Here is a 24,540-nt window from a genome sequence, read left to right as displayed (position 1 = left end):
ATAAGTGAAGGCAAACAAATCTGAAACAGACCAGTAAATGCATGTGTTTCCCCAACAAAGCAGGTGTCCCACAGCTCAGATTGTTACACAGAAATCCCAACTGGTTTCACATTCTCAAGAAAGAGTAATACTTAAATAGTACAAACTTCAGTTAAACTATGTATTTAGTGCATATAAGATACACAATAAATGTTAAGGTATCACAGGACTAATTTATTCCAAAGCATACAGAACATCATTCCCAAGACCCTATTCACATGTTCCAAACATGACTTGTATCAAAGCCCTTGTCCATCCTTTATGGAATCCTGCAGAAGGGAGCAGTCCTTTCCCACTGGGGACCAGCACAAGATGTGCCCCATGCTGTAGGGAAGAAGAGGAAACAGGTGCTAAGCCTCCCTTACTCCAAGAACAGCTGCGTTTGCCTACTAAGCAAGAGCAGCTGCTCCCAGAGTATACGTGGTGTTGAGTTACAGCTGCTACCCAGAAGAATGGAGTACTGTATATTGTAGAAGTGATTCACGTTCTTTGTCAAAGCCCCCTTGTCCCACAAGATGGCTTTGGGTGAGGATCAAGAGCAAAACACACAATACTGGGGAGTGAATCGTCACTGCCCAGGGTAATGAGCCACCACCAACCCCTCTAAGCTAACCCTCAGCTGTGAGACCAAGGGACCAAGTCTACCAGGTGCTGATCAAGAAGTCAGCAGTGCAAGATAAGACACTTGCAAGTTCAGTTCCACAAACAATTACTTGGTAGCTGAAGCCAATAGGCCAAGGTACTAGATCCAGATTGAAACCCAAAAACCCAAACACCACAGGGGTATAATTAATAACATTTATTAAAATAAATGTGCAAGTGTACACAAACATAGAAGCAATGCAAAACAGGGAAGAAAATAAAACTAAATAACTATTCTAGAATACTTATTCAGGATTTAGTCCTCAGACCCATATGTTACCTGGGCATACTGAAGGTACAAGGTCTAGACAGAACTCCAAAGCCCAAAATCTAAGATGCAGGCATTCCGGCCTCACAAAACTCAATCTACAGTAAAAAGGGTGGCCGAACGGAAGGAAGAGCCAAGGACAGAATTAGAATGAACAGCCTTGCTGCCCACAGCTGACCTGATTCTGTTTGGCCAATCAGGTGTGTTGCTAAGACACATGACCACGTACCTCTGCACCTGGCACACAGTCAAAATCAAAACCATGGTTCTTTGTGCTAACGAGATGAAATGTGAGTGCAAAATTTTCTCTGGGTCTCTGACCTTGAAACTCACAGGCCCATGATATCACTTGCACCTGTGCTTAACTCCGTCTCATCTCTTATGAGATGTCTCTTGAAACTACAAGTCATCATGACATTAATTTCCCAGAGAGGAGCCTTCAGTAACCTGACTAGGCCCAAAAGCCTAAACCAAAATTTGAAAGGCAAAGAATTGACTAGACAAGGCCAGTTTCTTGACATTCTTCAGCCTGGAATCCTACAGAAGATAGCACAGTCTCTTCCACTATGGTCCAACAGAGAGCTCCAACACAGCAAAAACTGTAACATATTAAGTTCACCTTTGGCTGATTCCACATAGAGGATAAAATTACATCCCTTCAACAGAAGTAGCAGCAAGGGAATTAGAGATGGGCAACGGCAACATACAGACTTGGGCTGCCCCCCCCCACTAGGGCCACCCCTCTCCACCATAGTCACATCAACACAGACATGCCAACCCGACAAGGATCTTGTTAGGCCCTTCTGCAGCCCAGCAATTCCCCCCTAATAGCTGACAGGGGCAATTCCCTCCCCCACTCAGTGTCACCAGAGCTCAAAGCTGATACATCCCTCAGTTGTTAAAGAAAAAGCAGCATGGTTAAAGAGCTGAAGGGGGAGAAACAGAACTCAGTGCCCCCATTTTGAAGGTGGTGCTAAGCTACATACACACAACCCATGATTTGCTGCAAGAAGAGCTTTCACACAGAGGCTCTGCCCTCAGCCGTAACCATTTCCCTTCTAAGATGGAAGGAAGGAGGTCCATTTTGTTTGCCCCAGCTTAAAAGGGAAAGAAAGAGCATGACATTATATGGAAGCTCCCAAATAAAGCAAAAGCATGTTGTATTCCACTTGGGGGAAATTCCCATGAGTAAACAGCCCTTGAGTCTTATTTCAGAACTGGATACCATGCTTAATATTTTAAAACACTAAATTTTCAAACATTTGCTATCTTCTATGTCATGCTAATCTCCCACACAGTGAATAAATTGAAGATAATGAAACTGTACAGGTCAGAGAACAACCATTCATAAAGAAACTAAAACGGACTGCAGGGTAAGCAAATACATTCAGGGCTCATCCTATTACAAGTGGTGTACAATAGAAAGCAACTGCAGCCAAGTTGTGCTTACTCTGGGAGCAACTGCTTTTGCCAACTAGGGGAGAGCAACTGTTCCCACAAAAAGCAAGAAAGTTCACATAGTATACCTGAAGAGAACATCGGAGCTGATTAGGGGTCTGATTACAATCTGTTTCAAACCTGAAGATTGATCATTTAAAGTTGCCAAATGTTCTGAACTTTTACTGGCTGCCTGGCTTTTAATGGTAGTTAATGTTAACGGTTTTATGTTTTTATTATTTTATCTTGCTTTTATTATTTTATTTTCTGAGCCATCCTGAGCAGGTCTTGAAGAAGCATCATATAAATGTTTTAAATAAATAAGAACCCTGTTTCTGATATCCAGAACCCTGAATTCCCCAACTATCACAGAAGGATGAAATCTATGGCTCATTTACTCTGCAGTAAACCAGTAAAAAGCTGCGGTGGCTCAAGTGGTTAAGACGCTAAACTGCAGGCTGTGGAAGGTCAGTAGTTCAGTAGTTCAAGACCCGGGTGCCACAAGACAGGGTGAGCTCCTGTCTCTAGTTCCAGCTCCTGCCAACCTAGCAGTTCGAAAGCAAGAAATTGCAAGTAGATAAATAGGTACCACTTCGGTGGGAAGGTAACAGCGTTCCGTGCGCCTTGGTGTTTAGTCATGCCGGCCACATGACCACGGAAATGTCTTCGGACAGCGCTGGCTCGTCGGCTTTGAAACGGAGATGAGCACCGCAGCCCTAGAGTCGGATTCGACTGGCTTTCGAGCAAGGGAACCTTTATCTTTACCTTTAAACCACTACATGGTGATCAATTGACCTAAGTAAGCTAGACAGTTTGCCAGGTTTCTGCCACTCATAGCTGCAGGGATATATTTGAAAAATTTCATACAGTATCTCCAGCATTCTCTGTGGCAAAGGGCTTCTATATAGGGATGGGCACGACCAGGGAAAACAGCCCACTGGCACTTACCATGAAGGATCTTTCTCCTCTGAGGTCAGGAGGACATCTCCATGGGTTATTCCCACAGTTCCTTTAGGGAGGCAGAAAATACTTTTTTCACCTTCCTCTAGGCACCTTCAGAATAGCCCATCCCTTCAGTTCTGGGACTCCGAAAGCAATAAGTTCTAAATAACCTGTTGCCCTTACGTTGAAACAACATAACATTGTTAACTGGAACCATAACATGAACCATAACATTAAAGGTGAAGGAGGTCAGCAGAAAAAAGGAGGAAGAGAACAGCACAGTATAAGAGAACAATGAAGACAGGAGGGCCGAGACGTCCTCTTGACCTCAGAGGAGAACGGCCCATTGGCACTTACCATGAGAGTCCTTCTCCTCTGAGGTCAGGAGGACATCTCCATGGGACCTCCCACAGCAGTGTCCCTCAGAAGGGTGGGTCATCATCGGCAGCTGATGTCATGATGTGCTGAAGAACTCTTCTTCCAAATGCCACTTCTGCGGATGCCACGTGGTCAACTTGTAGTGACAAACAAACGTAGAGAGAGATGTTCATGTTGCTGCTCTGCAGACTTCCTCTACTGATGCCCGGTTAGCAAAGGCTGCATTAGTGGAAGCACTTCACAGGGAATGTGCCGTAATCCCATTAGGAACCTCCAAACCAGTAGCCCTGTATGCCTCCATTATGCAAGACCTGAGTATTTTTTTTTAGTATATCTATTTGATTTTATAAGCCTATATCGTATACAAATACAAGATCATCAGCAAGATAACATGAATACAAACTCCTTGCACAACACTTATTCTTTCTAGCAACACAGAGTAACATGTTCATCATATCCTTACCACATAATAACTTCCCTTTCACTCTTTATCAATTGAGAGCTTATAACACTATATCATACTAAGGATTATGATCCTTCAAAACTATACCCAGAATTCTTATCTGAATTGTAAACCTTTCATAATTGTACATTAACCCATCCCTATGTCTTGCAATTTCTTTGCATTCAATATAGGGGCTTAAGTTCCTAGTTAACATTTTTATCTTTTCCCTTTTTATTTTTCCCTTTCTATCTTCTTCCCTTTTTAGAACTTTAATATTCCATTAATATTCTATTAGAACCTTTCTCTATTTTTACTTTTAACATTATTTTTTTCCTATTTTCTTATAGACTATCAAGCCTGTACCACCCTAATACCCTCTTGACCTGACCTTCATTCATCATTCTCTCAAATCACAATTTCCAAAGAAAATTATTCGCCAACATATAACACAGCAGAAATGTACACTATTGCCAATGATAAATTTAAACTTATATATACCACCACCAAGTCATTTACCTATATCTAAATTAATTTCCATTCACTATATTTAATTAAATACACAATCCATTATCTACTAATCCTAATCTTCCCCATCACCTTTTGTCTTTTGCATCATGCCTCCTAGTCTCCAGAAACTTACAACAATAACCAGCGCTCAACATTATATACTCATAAATAAATAAATAGCTTACTAAATCAATTTAACCTCCTATTACCACAAGATATTTCCCACGTATAACATCAACCTACTCAACCCTCTTTATTGTAATAACATTTCCCCCCCAATAATTTAGCTTTCCATCATTTTATATATAAATAATTTCATTCTCTTTAAATATAATTTTAATATCACCTTTTAAATAATTCATTTTATATCAATCCATTAATGTAATTATAATCATTTTAGCTTACAAATTCCTTACTCAACATCACTCTAATACTCTCTTAACTTAATTAATTTCATCTTCCGTGTTCCCATAAAATTAAACAATTAATCCATCATCCTTAACCTTCACCTCTTTTCCCCTTATATCACACCTCTTATTCACCACAAGATATCCACAACCAAAAAAAAAAGAAGAAAAAAAGAAATTTACAGAACAATAATTCAATGTTAAATAAATTTTGGTCAGTTTCCATTTTTAACTTGTAACCAAAACAAATCCCCCTCTTTCATATGGCTTGATTTTCCTTTTGTACATTTGTAGTCTGCTTTTCATCCTCAACATGTCTATATGCCTAAGCTCCTTGAAAGTTTCTTGCCTTCCATATCTCCTTTCGCGGTTTTTCAATCCCTTTATTTTCCAGAGTCTATCATCTCCTTTAAACTTCCACGCCCGTCTCCTTCTTCTGATCCTGTTTCTTCCCTTCTTTCGTGCAGCTTTTAGACATGGTCTATTTTCTTTTGGCAGTCCCAGTTTCATTTCTCTCAGATTTTCCCCAGAGTCTGCTGTTTCCCTTGGCAAGCCTTCCAATTTCACACAGTCACCCAACTTATCTTCCTTGCCTAAATCTCTGTCCTCTATTTGTCTCTCCTCTGTTTCCTCTGCTTCTTTCTTCCCTGCACCCTGTTCCTGCTTTTCTTTTCCCTCTATTTCTGTTTGTATGTTATATTCCTTTCTTATGTCTGCACACGCTTCTTCGCAACCTCTTATCACCGCATCCTTCACCGCTCTGAGGAACTGCTCCCAAGTCGTCTCCCCAGCTTCCATGTCTTCCTCAAGTTTCTCCTCCCTTTTCACTAAACATTCTCCTTCAAACCAATTTTTTTGGGTTTCCACAATTCCAACAGTCTCTAAGCCCTTCATTTTATCATTCAGCGCCATGCCCTCCAAGTCTTTTTCTTCCCCCACCAAATTCTCAACTTGTAATTTAGTCCCATAGATATCCCGGCCGTTTTACTTCACCTATTTGGGTGCCTTTTTCTGGGGGGCTATTTCTCCGTTTAGAACTCTCCTCCTCCTCCTCTTTGTTTCAATCTTTTATTTCCTCCGTGTTGCTACTAGTTATCTTCAATTTTTCGCAAAGTTAAAAATCAGTATGGCCACGTCTGTGCAGAACATGGCGGCCATGTTCTGTTCCAACGAACGCTCCTGCGTCGGGGCAGTTTCTGGGCACCCCCCCGCATTGCTGATTATGGGGGGGGCAGAAAAGAAGCCCCCTGCTCCAGCCTGCCCTTCAGGCAGGCTGGTCGGGAGCTCCCGACAACCGGGAGCCCTGAAAACAGAGCGAAGGCGGACAGGCAGCTCAGCACAAGCCGAGACCCGCCTGTCGTCGCGCTGTACCGGAAGCAGTCTCCGCTTAACCTCTTAACTCTTAAAACGCAAGACCTGAGTATTGTGCTGATTGACGTCTTGGACATCCTGTCCCCCTTTCTGGGAGGGGTAATGTTGACCAACATAGCATCCGTTTTCCTGAAAGGCTCAGTCATCACAATGTAGATCTTAAGTGCTCTTCTGTTGTCCAGGGTGTGCCATACAAATTCCTTGGGATGTTTAGGATGTGGACAGAAGGTTGGTAGGTAGATTTCCTGAGAATGATGAAAAGCAGAGGACACCTTTGGCTGGAAAGTGGGATCTGTTCCTTGTGAAAAATGCACAGTGTAGATGTGACAGAAAGCACACTAATTTCTGACACCCGTCATGCAGAAGTAATTGCCACCAAGAAAAGAGTCTCCATCCTCAGCCAACTCAGGCTGAACTCTCAGAGAGGCTCGAAGGGTGCCTTGGTGAGAGCCATCAACACAGTGTGTAGCTTCCACGTGGGTGGTGACTTGACCCTGGCACCCTGTAGAAAAAGGTGGACATGAGGATGTTTTGTCAGTTTATAGCCACCCAAGGGTGGTAGTACAGTGGAAAGAGCCACCATCTGTCTGCATAGCGTTGATGACTTCAGGCCAGAGTCCAGCCCTTCTTGAAGAAAGGATAGAACCACGACCACTGAGGGAGTTAAGGGGTCGGTCTTCTTCCTCCTGCACCACCTCATGAAGGCTGTCCACGTAGTATTATAAATGCAAATGGTAGACTGCCTTCTGGAAGCTAGTATCGTGTCCATGACTTGGGTTGAGTAACCTAGTTGGGTGAAATTCTGCCACTCGATTTCCAGGCAGTCAAGCACAACAAGTTTGGATGGGAAGCGTGTCAAGAGTCACCAGAAGACTCAATGGTGAGAACCAGGGGCGATGCACCCACAGTGCTGGTCTTGGTTCCCGGATCCTCCACAGTCCTGGGGACAAGAGGAAAGGGCGGGAAAGTGTACAGCAAGCCCTCGGACCATGGCGAAGTTAGGGCGTTTGTTGCCTCTGCTGCATGGTGGTAATATCTTGTGAAGAAACTTGGAAGTTGATGATTCGTCGGAGATGTGAAAAGATCTACTAGAGATTGCCCCAGATGAAAAGTGATCAGGTTTAACAGGACCGGATGCAGAGACCATTTCCCTTTGCAGATAGTTTCCCTGCTGAGCCAGTCTGCCTCAGTGTTGGTGGTCCCCTTGACGTGTTCCACCCTTATCAAGGCAACATTTTTTTAGGATCACGTCAGTATCTTTATCACCTCCCAATGCAGTTGGGACGATTGGGAGCCACCCTGCTTGTTGAGATACGCCTTGGCCAAGATATTGTCTGTCCGGAGCAGGACATATTGGGCCTGAATCCTGGGACCAAAGTGTTTCAGTACATGTCAAATTGCCCTGAGTTCCAGAAGGTTGATTGAGAGTAGTCACTCATCCCGGGACCACAGATCTTGAATGGGGATTCCATCCAGGATCACCCCCCAGCCCAGGAGACCGGCATCTGTGAAGATCTCCTTGGATGCATGGACGTAATACACTTTGCCTTGGCACAGGTTCTCCAGATTCATCCACCATATTAAGCTGTTCTTGATTGCTGTGAGAACCTGAAGATCGAGTTGCCTTCCTTCCATGATGGGTCATTGATACGGTCTGAGGAAGCGTTGTAAGGGTCTGGAATGCAGACATGCCCATTAGATCATATCTATGCATAATATCATGAGACCTAAGAATTTGACCAGAGTCATCATAGGTGATGAGGGGCTTCTTGCCACCAAGGACACCATCTCTCGAATCCTCTTGGCCTTGGGCAGCGGCAGGAAAAGCAAGTTGCAAGCCATGTCGATCACAGCACCCAGATGTTCGATCCTCTGCCATGGATGGAGGGAAAGGCTGACTATGAACCAGTGGTTCTGTAGACACTGCAGAGTGACTTCGGTGTTCCAGATGGCAGCAGATCTGTTGTTATCCCACACCAACAAGTCATCCAGATATGGATGAATGTGTATACCTTGTTTCCTGAGATGCACCACAGGATTAATTATTAGTTTGGAGAAAAGCTTGGGTGTCAAGGACAGGCCAAACAGGAGTGCCCGGTATTGGAAGTGTTGACCAGCCACATAGAATCATAGAAATCTTTTGTGGGTAGGATGCATCGGGACATGAAGATAGGCCTCTGTGAGGTCTATTGAAGTTAGAAAGTCGTCCGGTGCCAATGTCTCTGTTAGGGATCACAATGTCTCCATGTGGAAGTGGTGCAACTTGATATACTTGTTCAGGAACTTGAGGTCCAGGGGCCCTCCAGTCGCCATTTTTCTTGGGCACCAGGAAGAGGACTGAGTAAACACCTCATCCCCTCTCATGAGGAGGGACCAGTTCTATGGCTCTGATGTCCCAGAGATGATGCAGAACCCTGCTGACCATGGCTATCTTGTGGGCAGAGTTGCTGAGAGGTGAACCCAGAAATCTTTCCGGAGGAGGGCAGCAGAATTCTATGGTGTAGCCTTGTGACATGATTTCCAATGTCCAAGAGTCCACATGCAAGTCTATCTAGGCAGGGTTGAAGTGAAGCAGGCAAACCCCCACCAGAAGCGATGCATAGTCACCTGTTTGGGCTTGGTGTTGCAGTTCCCTCTGTCATTCTTGTTGAAGGGGGATTTGTGAAATCTGGATCCAAAGGAGCCTCTTTTGGATGAGGTTTTGGTTGCGTCCAAGGTGTTCTTCTTGGAGTCTTGGTGAAATCTGGCCATAGAGTGTTGTGTACGAAATGAGTGAGACCCTCGTCTGTTGGGCCAGCGTATGCTTCTGGGCAATGGCTTTCTTCTTGTCATGCATCTCCACTAGGATTTTATCTAGGGCATCACCAAAAAGCCGATCCCCCTGGAAGGGGTAAGCTGTGACTACCGACTTGGATTGGAAGTCAGCTTGCCACACCCTTAGCCAGAGCAGACTTCTTATCACTGCTGTGGAGGCCATTGCCTGAGATGCAAAGGTCAGTATGTCTAAAGTGGCATCAGCAGTAAAGGAGGTAGCCTCAAGTATGCGAGTAGCTCCCTCCAACAGACCCCGATTGTTACTCCTGGGAAAGCGTCTCCTCTTCCTTCAGCAAGGGCCGGCAAACTTGATCCCAACAGAGGAGGGGCTTATCCTCTGATCTCCAGTCATACCGAAAGCCAACCTCCTTTGATCACCTGTCAATAAAAAACTTACCAACACCGCTCTCTTTGTCTCCCCCTCTTGTTCCGAATTCAGAACAAACCACCAGGGTCCAGAGAAATAAACCATAACTCAACCTTTATTCAAACAACATAACAGAAGCAACAACAAATTTGTCCTGTACCCCCCAACAGACTCACGGCCGCTCTTTTGACCAGTCTGAATAATGTCTGAACTCCCCCGCAGGGTCCCTGAAAGGCCCAAAATCACCCCCCCCCAAAAAAAAGGGTGGGTAGGACTGCCCCACTCTGGACCACCGAGAAGGAAGCTTCACGGTAAGTGAATTCAAATCTTCCATTCTCCGGTGGTCCAGGAGTGGAGCAGTCCTTGACTCCTTACTCCTGGGACGTAGATTTGGCGTTGTATCGGTTGTATTGGCTAACTTTCCAGTTCTCAAGTGAGGAGGGCAATTTTAGCAATACTTTAATCAAAGGGTAATTTCACAACTCAGTTACAGAAGATGACTTGGGTAAACACATCACTTTCTAATTTGTTCATAAAGATTGCAAGTTGTTACCAGCAGACGATGGCATTTCTTTCAAAGTATTTCTAGAACTAATGAATGTCACTTTAAATAGTAAGTCAATCCACCAGAAGATAACGAATCAAGAAATCAAATTAAGGGGGAAACAACATATCTATATTATGGAACTTAATTTTGGGGATCTGGAATACCACCACCCCCATCCGAGCTGCCTGCCATGGCAATTTAAAGCCAACAGAGTAAGTCTCTGCAGAGAAAGAGTGCCACGCCATAGCAACTGATTTCTCCAGGCTTTAAAGGACTATTAGCTCTTTAAGGCAAAAAGAGACAATGTGCACTTTATTGATCTATTTTAAGAAGCAAATTAGCAGTGAAGACTTTAGGATAGCCTGCAGTAGGACAGTTCAAAGAATGATTGAGTCCTCCAAAGCCCCATAAATCCTCTGAAGCAAATATTCCTATGCACATTCTCTACTGTTCATGAAAAGGAATGTGCCTTTTCCAATTTCTGAATCTTCAATGCATGATGTAGTAAGACTAGGATCTGGGAGATCCAGATGTCAATCCCCACTCTCCCATGAAAGGTCGCTGGGTGACCTTGACCCAATCACAGTCAGCCTAACCTACTTCACAAGTGGGCATAAAATGGAGGAGACTGCTGTAAGAAAATTTGGTCCCAAGGGGAGAAAAGCTAGGTATAAATTTTAAAAAGAATGAATCCAAACACACAGGTCAGGCAAAGTATAAAATGTATAAAATCTGACAAAAAACTAAGAGAGTTTCACAATCTGAACCTAAGAAACACATTAGTTGTAGCAGCCAACATAGGGTCCAGTTTGTGCATAACGAAATTACTCCGTTAAAATATTATACCCATTAACCAAATGACAAATCTTTTTAATTTCAGGGTTATAATTTAAACAGAAGAAAGGTGTGTCATATATAAACTTTCCTTGTACTGGCTATACAGTAAGGACTTATGTGCATCAAGTAAATGTAGAAACCAATATTCTTTCTAGAACAGATTGTTCTTTCTAGAATCAATACCTAACTAAATCCCCAGTGTAAGTGCAGAACAGCTACAGAGAAAGACACCCAACGTTAATATAGATTGAAGCAGAGGTCATTTCGGGGGGGAACGCGGGGGAACGCAGTTCCCCCGGGTGAGGTGCAGGGGGGCGGGGCACATGACGAAGCCCCATCCCCTGCTTCCGGCCGCCCCGCTTCCAGCCCTCATTCAACCAGGAGGAGGCAGGCTTCCTCGCACTCCCGCTGGCCTTGCAGGTCCACCGCCGGGCCCCTGATGTCAGGGGGTGTGGCATATGCTAATGAGTTATGCTAATGAGTTCCCCTAGCTCTTTTTCTACGAAATGACCCCTGGATTGAAGCAACCCTATCTTAATTCTACTAAGAAACTGCTTGGCCAGCAGGAAATCAGTCCGAGCACAAGGTTCAGTAAGAGTAAGGGTTAACAGGAAACTATATTTAGGCAGAAAAGAAGGGCGAAAATCATACTCAAGTTAATCCAAAAATTCATTTATTCATAATATTTACTAACTACAAAGCTGTCCAAATATATCAAAATCAACTCACTAATTTCAGATGCAAATGTATAAGAACTTTGAATACAAGTGAAAATATAAAGCAGCACCATAGGAGGTTTTTATCATAAGCAGAAAAATAAAAAGGTGTCAATTCAAATTGCCTGCTTGAGAAAGTACAACAGCCAACTGTAAATACCAAGCTGCAGTGTACTTAGTAATTACTATTCACAGTTTGTTTACATCTACACCAGCCAACTGAACAGTTAAGCCAGACTATGTTTTCAGCACTGAAATAAATAAAAAAAAACCTACAAAAAATCTTGTAGGCTCTCTGCTGAAATGCAGCCCATTATCTTAACAAGCTGCCTTTATTCATGTAATAGCTGCTGCTTCTTTTCAGAAAGTAACTGTTCTCACAAGCATAGCAGCTGACTTTTGAGCATGCTGACCTTGAGCAAATGAATGCACTTAGCAGCATGTACTTCTGGCTTATTTCACTGCACCAGCGAAAGAGCCTCACCATCTATAGTAGTCAACTGTTTCTGGCCACCACCCCCTGCCTATTTTAAGATATCCCCCACAACATTCAGTGATGCACAGTTCAAAGTGATAGAATAACATCTGAGGCTACGTTCCAACTCAAGTTGTTTACAGAGGAATCTTGTTCTTGTTCTCATCATGCATTGCTTTTTTCATCAATGAGAAAGCATGGTTATCAAAAATAGTTACTTTACTTCTAAAACCCAAATAGGTTACTCCACAATAACCTGTATACCAAGAAGAACAATCATATCAAATGGTATGGGAAACATTCACTTACAAAAAGATAGTTCAATCATACTAACATGTGACCAATGGAAAGGTGGCAACTTTGCATTAGTAATGCTATGTATAGAGCATATCAAATATATTTATAGATACGGTATGAAAAATGAATGTTGATTACAACACAGAACTATTTGAACGAACCCATTTTTACTGATTTTGCCTTGATATTCCTGTTCACCTTCCTAATTAAACATTCTCAGGTCAATCATAGATGCTAATGACATGTTTTAAACTAAAAGTGCAATAAAAAGTATTCAGAACTATGTCATTAATCTATCCATCAATTATAGCTTTGAATAAAACAACTACGCTATTAATATGGCCAACAAATAAGGGTTAATCTTGACCATACCACCTTTGGCCCAAACCAAAGGCTAGCAGAATATTTGTAACCAGTCAAATATCTAAGCATCTAAAACTGTCAATATTATTTGATATAGACAGGACTTGTATCCAAAATCTAATCCTGGCTTCTAAATGTTTTATTCTGATATCTCAGAACTGCAGATAACTTGTGAAATACTGTCAGATAAGCGTATATGAACCATACATTTTAAGATTAACAACAGACCACATATCAGCACTGGAACCTGTCTTCACAGAAGCAAGACTGAAGGGAGATAAGCAAGTTCATTAACTTCTTCCATGTTCAAGTGGCTGAACTACTTTCCATATTTACTCCCAATATGATCTTGGAAGTAGAGATATGCCTTACTCCTCCTTGCTGCATTTATTAAAAAGCATGGATCTTTCATTCATTCATTGCGTCAACATTTGTCAGCATCACAATCTGCCAAGATGGCAAAGTGAAAATGGTCTTACAAAAACATGTTATCTGCCTCCAAAAACATCCAGCTTGTGGGAAGGTATAGTAGCTTGGAGAATTTGCTTTTTAAGCATACTTCCACTGGTTAACTTAATCGATATTCATTGAAAATGGGTGTAAACATGACTTACCATCATTTCTGGCCTATCTCTTCATTAGTGCTACAGAATAGATCCCACAATCCAAAAATCTTAATCTGTTTTTGAAGACTCAGATTTAGAAGAAAACCCACTCAATAGAACACATTTTGTTCCAAGACGGACACCTAATCCAGGACAATTTGAAGGCTTTCAGGATCAGACTGATGGCTCTGTAACCAGCCCACTGGCTTGAGAAACTGAAGAATGCCTGGCAAATCTTTATATCCGAGAAATGTTCCAGAGGTTATTTTCAGGACAAAAGGAAGCAAATTGACCAGAAGACTAGACTGGCACAAAACACTTTGTATGACTGAATCATAGTCATGAAACACAATGGTCAGCTAGTCTGACCACAGAAAGGTACAGTCTTGAAAAGTCCAATGAAAAATGGCATAGCTAGGCACAGTCACTCTAACTATTTGTATAACCCTTTTAACCCAATCTATGGATTTAAAGCATACTACCCCATTGTTTGGAAGTAACTTTGGTGATCTCAGCCTGTAACTAAAGGAGGCTATTTAATAGATACCCTACAACTCTTTGGTTCCCTCCAACCCTTTATTTCGAAAGGCTTTATTCCATAAAACCTCCTGGGCACACCTCCTCCCTGACTCAAGCTTTCCACCCCTCCAAACTCATTCAGGTGCTTGCTTCTGACTCACTCTGTGTTACATCATATAACTAGTCTCTCCTCACACCTAAATCAAAGTTTTGTTTTTACTGATGCCCGACCCCTACAACAAGAGCCAACTCTCATCCCACCAACTCATGCTCAGCTCCTGAATTATATGTACCTTGAAAGTCTCAGCTGGTTGTCTGCTGCCCTTCAGTTTGGGTGCCATGTTTTCTGCTCCCCGGACCCTTCTTGAAGGTATTGCTTGGATTTCTACTTGGCATCTTTGCCAAGCAAACCCTCTTGGAACAACTGTCCTCTGCACAGGTGTAGGCCTGGTGTTTACTCCAGTCAACAGATGCCTACATGTTCTAAAGCCATCTCATATGACACCTCCGCACAAAAAAGTATAGGTAATATCTCCTTTCACCTCCCCCGTACTGTCTTTTCTCTTTCTCCCTCTTTAACTTTCTGTCACCTGATACATATGATATACAGTGTGGATAAAACTTGTGCAAGTATTGGGATTGGGTATTTGTATGCTCATTATTTTAGTGCTATAACACATTTGAACATTACTTGGCTTGCTTGGACTGTGGTTCCTCTCAGTACTCTGTTAAATCCATATCTCCATCTTCATTCCAAAACTTACAACACTCTGTCAAAAAGACCTCTATATTAAGATGTGTGGTCTAAGCCCAGGAATGCACACTAATTCTCACTGTGTATTAAACACTAAGCAGCTCCTACCAGAAAGTGAAAAATGGAAGAGGAGGGGTTTGTCTCCCATGTTTGGCTATTTCGTGTGACAAAATCGTTCACACAAGAGAAGTGCTTAATATACACAGGTACAGACCACATACCACATACTGCAATGAAGGCTAGGTAGACAGAAAATATTTTTTTAAAAATCCATGCAGAACTAAACTTTGATTATCCACAGCCTGCTTCTTTTACTATTTAGAAGGAAATGGAAGATTAGGAGGAACATCTGTGACTGTGACAGCTTTAACACCTTGTATTTGTTTTTTCCCTTCACATTGTAGACATAAAAACTTGGGTAAGACCAAAGGGCTATTGTCTCTTTTGTTATTAGCCGATGGCCTGTAGGAGCCAGTCACTGAATCCATGACCAGCCCAAGGTTTAGTTGTTTTGTTTATTTGTTCATTTACACTGTATCTACTGTTGAAAGCTGTTTTGCTTCTCTTCAGAGAGAAGTTGTGTACAAATATATTTAAACGAACAGCCCAAGTTTTGATCCATACATAAGATAACAGATACGAAGCTCTTTTTTATCTATGTTCTGCTTTTTCTTCAAGGAGCCTGAAGTAGCATACATAGGCATCATGGTACTCACCGGAAGATTCGCTTTGCTTTAGAAACAGAACTTCAGCAGGTGCCTTCAAACTGTTTTCTATGTCAACAATTCTAACACTATTAGTAATATATTTCTATATCTGCCTCCTCTTTAGCAACATTACAGGTAATAAACAACAAGATCAGGTAGCATATAAAAATAGCATAAAAATCAAATTCCTATCTTTAGTAACACCTTCAGTAAAATCCAGTTTACATTCTTAATACCTGCTATACAGGAAAAATCCATATGCACTCAAATATTGAAGTTACACATGAGTCTATTGTAAGCACAGAAAAGGAGAAAGTTATGCTTTTAATTAAGTTCTTATATCACCCAATTCTTAAGAATAAGCTGAGCAAGATCAATAATATTTATAGTAACTCTGTCTGCCTCCATGCGACATACACTCAGAAAAAGAATTCTGAATACTGCTAGCAGTAATGCACTTCCAAGTGAGTGAACCTTTAATACACCATGGAAGTTCAGGCTTGCTTGGTGAGTGATCTACATGCTCATCTTTGCTTTGAGCATAACTCATTCTCTGTGAAAAGCACAACCAACAAGTAAATAGGAATGGAAAGAACAGTTTAACCAAAACAGAGCAGAATTCAAGCATATTTCAAGTACTTTCCTTGGGTAGGACAGATGCCTGGATAATGAACAGGAGGTAAATGCAAGATTATTTTTCAGCAGCAAAAATGAATACCCTGCTAACTAGGGTTAAGGAGAAAGCAGAGACCAATGGAAACTTCCTCCAAGTTCAAAGGTGTCTGTATGGAGTATGTGAGAGTCAGTCCCGGGAAAGTATGATGATGCTTCCTTTTCTGTCATTTATTCATATTCACTATATCAAGAACAGTGAAATCCATGCTGTTCAAGTCAGTGCTGTTTCAAGTTATGAATAGCTTACAGAAAAAGCAGCTATCAACCAACAGGAAAGGCAACTCTTGTGCTCATGTTCTTACTAGCAGGAGAGCCTGGAACCAGAAAAATATACAGCATCTTTTGTTTTTGCACATTTCCTACTGCAAGCTACTGTTAGGATACCAGAATAAATAACATAGCTGCCTCAGGATAGGTGTTTCTTATTTTTATAAAATTATACCTGAAGTTATCTAGCTGTACGTAAAAAAAAAAACCACACAAATGCTCTGTTATATGGAACACATTCTTTAGGGAGGAAACTTTCTCACATACTAAACATAACCCAAAATATGATGCTTAACATCTTGCAGAAACAATTTAGTTACATATAAAATATACCACAGCAAAAGTACAGTTGCAAAACCATGAGAGACAGATTTTTAAACTTTGAGCATGGAAAAAAATTCTCAAAAGGTAAGAGGCAGGCATAGTAATGGCTGATACATAACAGATTTTCTGGAGGGATCCTATCACATAATTTGCTTAATCTGTTAGGCAACAATCAAATCACCCAATATGAGTGCAACTTGCTTACATATACCCCACACGTTTGTAGTACACAAGCATTTCTTAACTCTGACAGCAAGTTATAGACATTTGCTGGGTGACTCTGGCTAGTTATTCTCTTAGCATAACCTACCTCACAGGGTTGTTGTGAGGATAAAGTGGAGGAGGGGAGAACCTTGTAAGCTGCTTTGGAACCCCACTGGGGAGAAAAGTGGGACAGAAATATCTAAATAGCCAGAACTCACTGCAAGGGTTGAGGAACAGACAACCCTTTATCACTGTAGGTTGGATCCTAAGGTAACGTGAGGAGAAAAGGCTTTCCCTGCCTTCCTCTTTCCTCAAGAGTTGCTTGAAGGCTCCCAAAATCCTCTGCTGAGGGTCAGGGGACCTCTATGAGCAAAATTCACCATGGTATTGGGGGGGGGGTGCTGTCTCCCTTCTTTTGGGCAGCCCACTATTCTGCAAAGGGGTCTCCCTCAACCCTCAGCAGAAGATTTGTAGACACACAAAGGCAAGCTCTATCTGGTCATGTTACTGTAGGCATCTTTAGGATACCACACTATTGTTTTAAATGAAAGCTGAGGCATGAGGTGTCTTACTAATATTCAAAGGTATTAAATCAAGCAACAAAACACAAAAACGCTTCAGTACAAACTAAGGCCCCGTTCATACGAGCCCATTTGGGCCGGGAGCGAGACGGAACTGGGGCGGAGCAAACAGGCGCGATCTCACCTCAACATCTGGCGAGCGTGCCGTCTCCGTCCCTGATCCGTCCCAACGGCCCAAACTGCGCCGCAAAAAACAACCACCTCTCTAGGTGGTTGCATCCATTGGTGCGGCGCAGGCAGGGCTGTGGGATCGGCGGCGCGTCCTTGCGCCGCCGCATCCCGGCCCCCAGCCGTACTGCGCATGCCCGAGCATGCGCAGTTCGGCAGCCTCCCCCCTCCCCTCGGACTTTTCCTCCCCGGCATCTGAGCGTGCCGGGGAGTGCTGCGCCGCGGCTAGGGGATCCGTGGGATCCCGCCGCGGCGTATCAAGTTTGGAGCGGCTCTGCGTAGCCGCGTTTCAGCCGGCCCGTATGCCCGGGGCCCAAGGTTATCAATTTAGGCACATTTACTATGCACTGGGACAAACTTAAAACCTGAATAATATTACTGCACTGAAAACATGTATCCCTCTCACTTTACATGAACATATCATTCTGTAACAAGGAACATTTAATTACCAGAAAAGAGGATGTTTGACATTCTGGGTTTTTAATACAATCTTTAAATATAAAACTACTGATCAAAAGGCAGTAGTAGAACACCCAAATACATACCTGTAGTACCGGGACTGCAAATACGTTGAACAGACAGTCTTTGATACATGGCTGGCAGATCCAAAGTCAATTACCTTAACCCTATACGGCTGTCGGGCAGGATCTACCAACATAATGTTTTCTGGTTTGAGGTCAGCGTGTATTAAACCAAGACTTTTTAGTTTTTTCAGTGCAGTGGCCACTTGTTGCAGAATAGGCCGTATTATTTTCAACTGAAGAGGGCTAAACTTGTTTTGTTTCAGAAAATCATATAAATTCTGTTCCAACATTTCAAAAACTAAGCAGGTATGGCTGCGATGCTGAAAGCACTCATATGCTCTCACAAAGTTAAACTCATCAGCATTCTCAGTACTCAGTCTTGCTAATATGCTCACTTCAATTTGTCCTTGGCGTGCATAAGATGGATGGTTCTTCAGAATTTTGATTGCCACTATCTCATTTGTTCCTCTTTTCCAGCACTTTACAACTTGTCCAAAAGTCCCTCGGCCAAGGAAATCAAGAACTTCATAAGTATTTTTCACAGAGCATAACACCTCATGATGTACTAACTGATAATCACCATCACCATTGGTACCACTTGCTTTTGAAGTTGCAGTAGCTGTCACAACCGTCACTGGGTTCCCCAAGTTAGTTTGCAACATTGCAGGCAATATAGGCAGTTCATCAACAATCTGCATTGCGCCACTCTGATTCTCCAACTCTTCACTCTTACGCTTCAGTCCACATCGCTGGGGGCGGTCCAAGGCATTTAATCCACTTTCCTCTGTCCCAGTCCAAGGTGCTTCCCCTTGAGGTTGCTGTGCCCGCACTGCTAATATCTTTGTAGCACCTGCAATATTTTTTAAAGCAACACCACTGGTCTGCAGCAAAAAAGTATCTCTTTGAGGTCTGTCAAATAGGTTTGGTGCCTGCAAGAAAGTACCAACCCTGCTGGGAGGCTGAGCGATTCCAAAATTTTTACCATTCACATGGATCTGTGGGTAGGTTCTTTCGTGGTACACACAACTACTTGGCTCCACTTTAAGTTTCTTCACACTACAAAAGGCACTTGACTGAGTTTGATAAACATATGGTGGGTAGACCAAGACTTGTGAGGCCATACCTGAATGAAAAAGGAGGAAAAGTCAGTATGATTTGTCATTTTTCCAATGAACTAATGAATACATCTCTTAAAAAAAAAAAAAAAAACATTACTTTCAGTAGTTTGTTTAGAGTCTCTGCTCATCCCAAACTAAAAAGTACTAGCCCACAGGCATATAAACTGAAGTTGTCTTTAACAGGCATAGACATCCCTGTAACATGTGTCTTAATGCAGCACGCCAGACCTTTTGGCTTAGCATGCAAGGCTGGGGTGGTTTTTTTGCCTAAGAGACTGATGCTGAGGTGCTGAGCCAGATGTGTACACACACACACACACTTTTGTTTGCTGGTAAACATATTTAGAGGTAGACATTGCAGATCTTGGCAAACAGGAAAAAGTTTCCTACCCTTGCTCTATATATTATGTTGACAATGTACTACTTCTTAGATACTATCAGCTGCCACTATTTCTGCAGTTATGTTTTTACAGATGTCTTAAGTGCTAAAGTTGTATAACTCCTTTTTATTGTTTATATGTCTAGTTACCCTCCTGTGGCTGCCAAAGTAATTTTCAAAACTACCATTCATTGATGTTAACTAAATCGCAATAAATCTGCTAGCCCTTACATTCCAAAGGTAGCTCTTTCTGCTTTTGTTGCAACAGGCTAACACAGAATAGCTTTTATTGTGACTGGTGTATATAAGACAGAGGGAAAACCAAGAGGTGCAAGAGGTAATTACAACAGTGCGGAGTCTGCATTATATTCTCTAAACTTAGATTTAGGTGAGTAGCCATGTTGGTCTGAAGCAACAGAACAAAGTTTGAGTCCAGTGGCACCATTAAGACCAACAAAATTTAATTTGGGGTATAAGCTTTCATGTGCATGCACATGAAAGCTTATACCCAGAATTAAAATTTGTTGGTCTTAAAGATGCCACAGGACTTAAACTTCATTCTATGAACTGGCTTCCTAAAGAAGCAGAGAACTTTAGATCTTAAGCTTTCTCCCAGTTCCTCAAGTGTTTACTGAAATCTGTTATGGAACCTAATAGTACTGCTTAAAACTTGTTTAGCATTCTCAAAGTGACATTAAAGTTATCCTAACACCAATTCCTAGGTGGAGAACAAAACAGCTCCTATATGAAAAGGAAAACCAGTAACAGCTTGCTTAATTATGCCTGGGACGATACCAGAACTTGAGAACCTCCATTCGCTAACACACTTCAAACCAACATCTCATTCACTTTTGTATTTGCCTCATCCAACTGCATCTCAATAGGTACATACAATTCTCTATAAACAACGAATTCCAAGAACTGCATGCTCCTACAAGTACTCTTAAACTGATTTTTTTTAAAGACAAAGGTACAGAATAACCTACCTCATTCTGAAGAAACTCCAAAATTGCTTCTGGTATGAGCACTACTTATACTAAATCCAAAAACCAACAGTCTCCAAGTTACATGTTATTCTGAGAATTATACACAGATTACAAAATACCAACAAGAAGAGTTATGAGTCGCAGTGGAGGGGCCTCAATAGTCATGTTGGTAAAAATGAACAGAAAACAAAAGACCATGATAATAAGAAACAGTACAAAAGCTGTCAGGAAGTTTGGAGCAAATGAAGCCAAACAGGACAAGTGAAACTGTGCTGTATTTCAATATGGAACATCTAGGTCCCAGCCTTACCCCAGTGGCCCCCACTTTGTGGAATGGCCTGCCTGAGGAGGTCAGGAAGGTTCCCACTCTCCTGGCTTTCCACAAACTATGCAAAACTGAATTATTCGGCTTTTCTATGCAGGCAACAGAGGTGCACCGATTTAAACGATTCACAAATTTACTTGAATTATTAGAAACTGTGGTCTATGCTCCTATGTTTAGCTTGCTGAAGCTAGGATCCTACTATATAAGTTTTGCATCATGAAATGTGTCATGCAAATACTTATGCTGTGCTTCAGTTCTGTTTTTTGCATTGTTTATTGTATGGCCCATCCATCAATTGCATTGACTCACTCTGTGTAACCCACACCTTGAGTCCAAGTGAGAAAGGCAGACAATAACATAAATAAATAACAAGTGTACCTCACGGAATTGGTGCAAGGATAAAATGGACCGAACCCATATATCCCACTCTGAATTCCATGGGGGAAAGGGTGGGAAACAAATATGGCAACCAGGTCCAGTGGCCAAAGGCTCAGGGCCCTTTTAATACTCACCGAAAATGGGGGCAGCAGAAAAGTGAAGCTAGCCAGCAGGAAAGCCTAGGTACAGCAACTTGCCAAGTTGTATTAAAAAGGGGATGGAACTGGAAGCATTCTGGAGAAGGCTGGGCAAGAGTAGTACCTGAGGCAGGCAAAGTACAGCTATATCCCGTTGGTTTGAGTAATCGTTTTGAGGAGGACAGTTCAGTTCACAACCACAGAATCAAAAAAGTTCTTTCTGTTGAACAGAAAGCTCCAGTTTCAGCTTCTGGGGGAACAGGAAGAGTAGACATATACTGATGATGGACACAATAACTTCATTGACAGTGGAGCTACTTGTGGCGGGAAAGTATTGCTGTGTAATAAAAACCAGGTAGGCACTGATTCCTGAAGTACCTAACAGTGGCATGTAGCCAGCCTTCTACAGACTTCATGGAGCAGCACTTTCCTGCTTCCCCCTATGCACTCATCCACCCCCCCCCCGAAATTTTGTTCCTAAGAGGAAGCAGACCCTCAGGAACAGCACAAGGAACAAGTGGGATTCTGCAATGGTAGGGGAGATTTACCAGAAGTCACCACACCCTCTTCCCCAAATGGAAATACCATTCCAATGGAGAAAATGCATGTTGAATGCATGTCATTTTATCCACAGATTACAAATGGGGCGGACTGAGGCTGAGAGACAGAGTTTTGCCCAAAAAGAAATATAGTCTTCCTGGACAACATTCTCTTATTATAGTAGCAAAGAGAACATAGGAATATATGGGGTAGTGATCGGAATGGTTTCAAAATGTGATTTTATCATGTATATTTTTTATTGTTAGCCGCCTTGGTGGCCCTTGTAAAGGCAGAAAGATTAGATACAAATTTTATAAACAATAAATACCACTGCAGAAGTCTCAACTCCACAGGAGAGTTCCGTTCTGTGCAGAACATTCTAAGATTGTCACATTTCCAGTTTCTCCTAGAGCCTCTTTTTTCATCTTGCTTCCCCATCTTAGACAAGTTTCAACTACAACCTCTTTTTTAAGCAGTTACTTCAAATGGACTAAAACTAAAAGTACAGACAACTTGAGGGTATACAAAAAAAATAATTGATCCTTCAGTAACAAAGCAAGAGCAGGGTCCAAGTGATAAATCCAAGCAATAATTCTCTGTAAATGTGAACAGACTGAGCCATATGGCTGCTCTGCTAATCTCTTGAACATTTGACAGATCTGAGGCTAGCTGCCAAAGCTGCTCTGCCCCGAATGGAATGAGCCTTGACATGACCTTCAAGCTGCAAATCTAGCCAATTTAAAAGCAAGAAACAGGTATGTAAGAAGCATACAGTCAATTCAGAAAAGCTCTTGTTTCCAGTGTTACCACACTGGTCTGAAATGATCTTGGAAAGGACCGAAAAGTTCTTTTTTACAACACTGCAGCAGTAAAGCATTCTCAACACATGTAGCAAATGTTATTTTGCACTATTCCAGCATATTTGGTTGGAGGGGGAGAACTGACAAGTAAATGCAGCCCTAATCTTTGTTGAAAATACTTTCATTATGAAGAATACAAAGGCAAAAGAAATACTTTACTTTGTAAAGCTGCTTGGGAAACGATTGGGTAGAAACCAAAAGTTTAGAGTAAAGAGTTACTTTAACATATAAGCACCACTACGAAACACATGGATAAACAAAATCGAAAACACAATTTTACCAAAATGTATAGATTACATATAGAAATCCCTTCCAAATATAAACCCATTAGCATCAACCCTGCTTCACATTGTACTGAAATCTTACAGGGGAATTAATTCAGTTAACAAGATCGTTTAATTTTAATTCTACCACAAGTCTGACTGATACACACACGGGATCACAGTCACTGTTGGCAAACATATGAATATGAACCAAATTTCTATTTATTCTTATAAACTATTGATTTGCCTTGACCTCACAACTTGAACTGAGAAAATGATAAAAGTCACAGTTTTCAACAACACACATTTTTGCAAGCACTATACTCTGACTGCATTAGGCCAGGCAGTCCAGGAAAAATGACTCCTGATGAAGTAGCACCACAGACTACAAATAAAAGTTGTAATAGGATTTTCTACTTTTCATGGCTGACCAATGCAAGTTGTTACTTTTGGCAATTATTGGGTGTAAAAACAAAACAAGATGTATAGCATAATATTACATTATGTTTTAGCATAACTTGAGAAAGTCACAGAGCAATTATAGTATGATTTAGAAATTAAATAAATTGACAACTTTAAAAAAAATCTCCACAATCACATCAGTCAGATTCCAAATCCTCTCTGCATAGCACTTTTCGCCAAATATAGGTGGTTTAAATACAGTGGGTTCCAGTTTAAAAAAATGTTCCTTCCCCAATAAAGGAGGTTAAATTTTTTTTTTTACAAAAATGCTATTTAAGGAAGCTCTGGAAGCTCAGTTACTCTTGAGAAGTACATGCTACACTTGGGTAGTAGTTAAAATTACGACATTGTCCCACAAATGCCAGCACCAAGTTACCATATATTTTCACATACTACCTATCTAGACCTAATAATTATAGTTACATGTTTCATTTGCATATATAAATCACTGTTAACAACTGGTTACAAACCAAGATGTGAATCCATGGTTTGAAGTGAAAGTGCGTCAAACAGCTAGAGAGCCCAAGTGGTGTAACAGTTAAGAGCATTGGACTACAATCTAAGAGGCCTAGGCTTGAAACGCAACTCATGCCATGGAAGCTTGCTGGGTGATCTTGGGCCAGTCAGTCTCTCAACCTAACCTACCTCACAGGATTGTTGTGAGGATAAAATGGACGAGAGGAGAATGATGTGGGCCACTTTGGGTCCCCATTGGGGAAAAGGTGGGGTATAAATGAAGTAAATAAGTAAATAAACTAAAATCAGGTTCTGCCATCACAAACCCCATTCTACAAACTATAACATGGAGGCTTAAGAATCTGCTGCAGGCTCACACTCCATCCTCTCTCAACTTTCTAGCTTCACCTAGGCCAGGAGTCACCAACCTTTTTGAGCCTACAAGAACCTTCGAAA

The 24,540-nt window shown here is 41.8% G+C and overlaps 1 protein-coding gene across 5 annotated transcripts in view; it reads right to left on the bottom strand.

Annotated features, from left to right (window-relative positions):
* The window catches only part of HIPK3 (homeodomain interacting protein kinase 3), a 117,779-nt gene that overhangs the window by 67,569 nt on the left and 25,670 nt on the right, over nt 1-24,540 (bottom strand). For 4 of the 5 annotated variants that reach the window (XM_015409752.1, XM_015409769.1, XM_015409763.1 and 1 more), the window contains exon 2: nt 18,202-19,303. The exons of the other annotated variant lie outside the window; for it this stretch is intronic. In XM_015409752.1, the coding sequence (XP_015265238.1) occupies nt 18,202-19,301 (1,100 nt within the window). In that variant the 5' untranslated portion in view covers nt 19,302-19,303. The remainder of the gene's footprint in view (nt 1-18,201; nt 19,304-24,540) is intronic. 5 annotated transcript variants of the gene reach the window in all.

This window comes from Gekko japonicus, unplaced genomic scaffold (assembly GCF_001447785.1).
Source record: "Gekko japonicus isolate JY-2015 unplaced genomic scaffold, Gekko_japonicus_V1.1 scaffold113, whole genome shotgun sequence".
Taxonomy (NCBI): Eukaryota; Metazoa; Chordata; class Lepidosauria; order Squamata; family Gekkonidae; genus Gekko; species Gekko japonicus.
The sequence above is the reverse complement of the archived record's forward strand: the minus strand, read 5'-3'. Positions and strand labels throughout refer to the sequence as shown.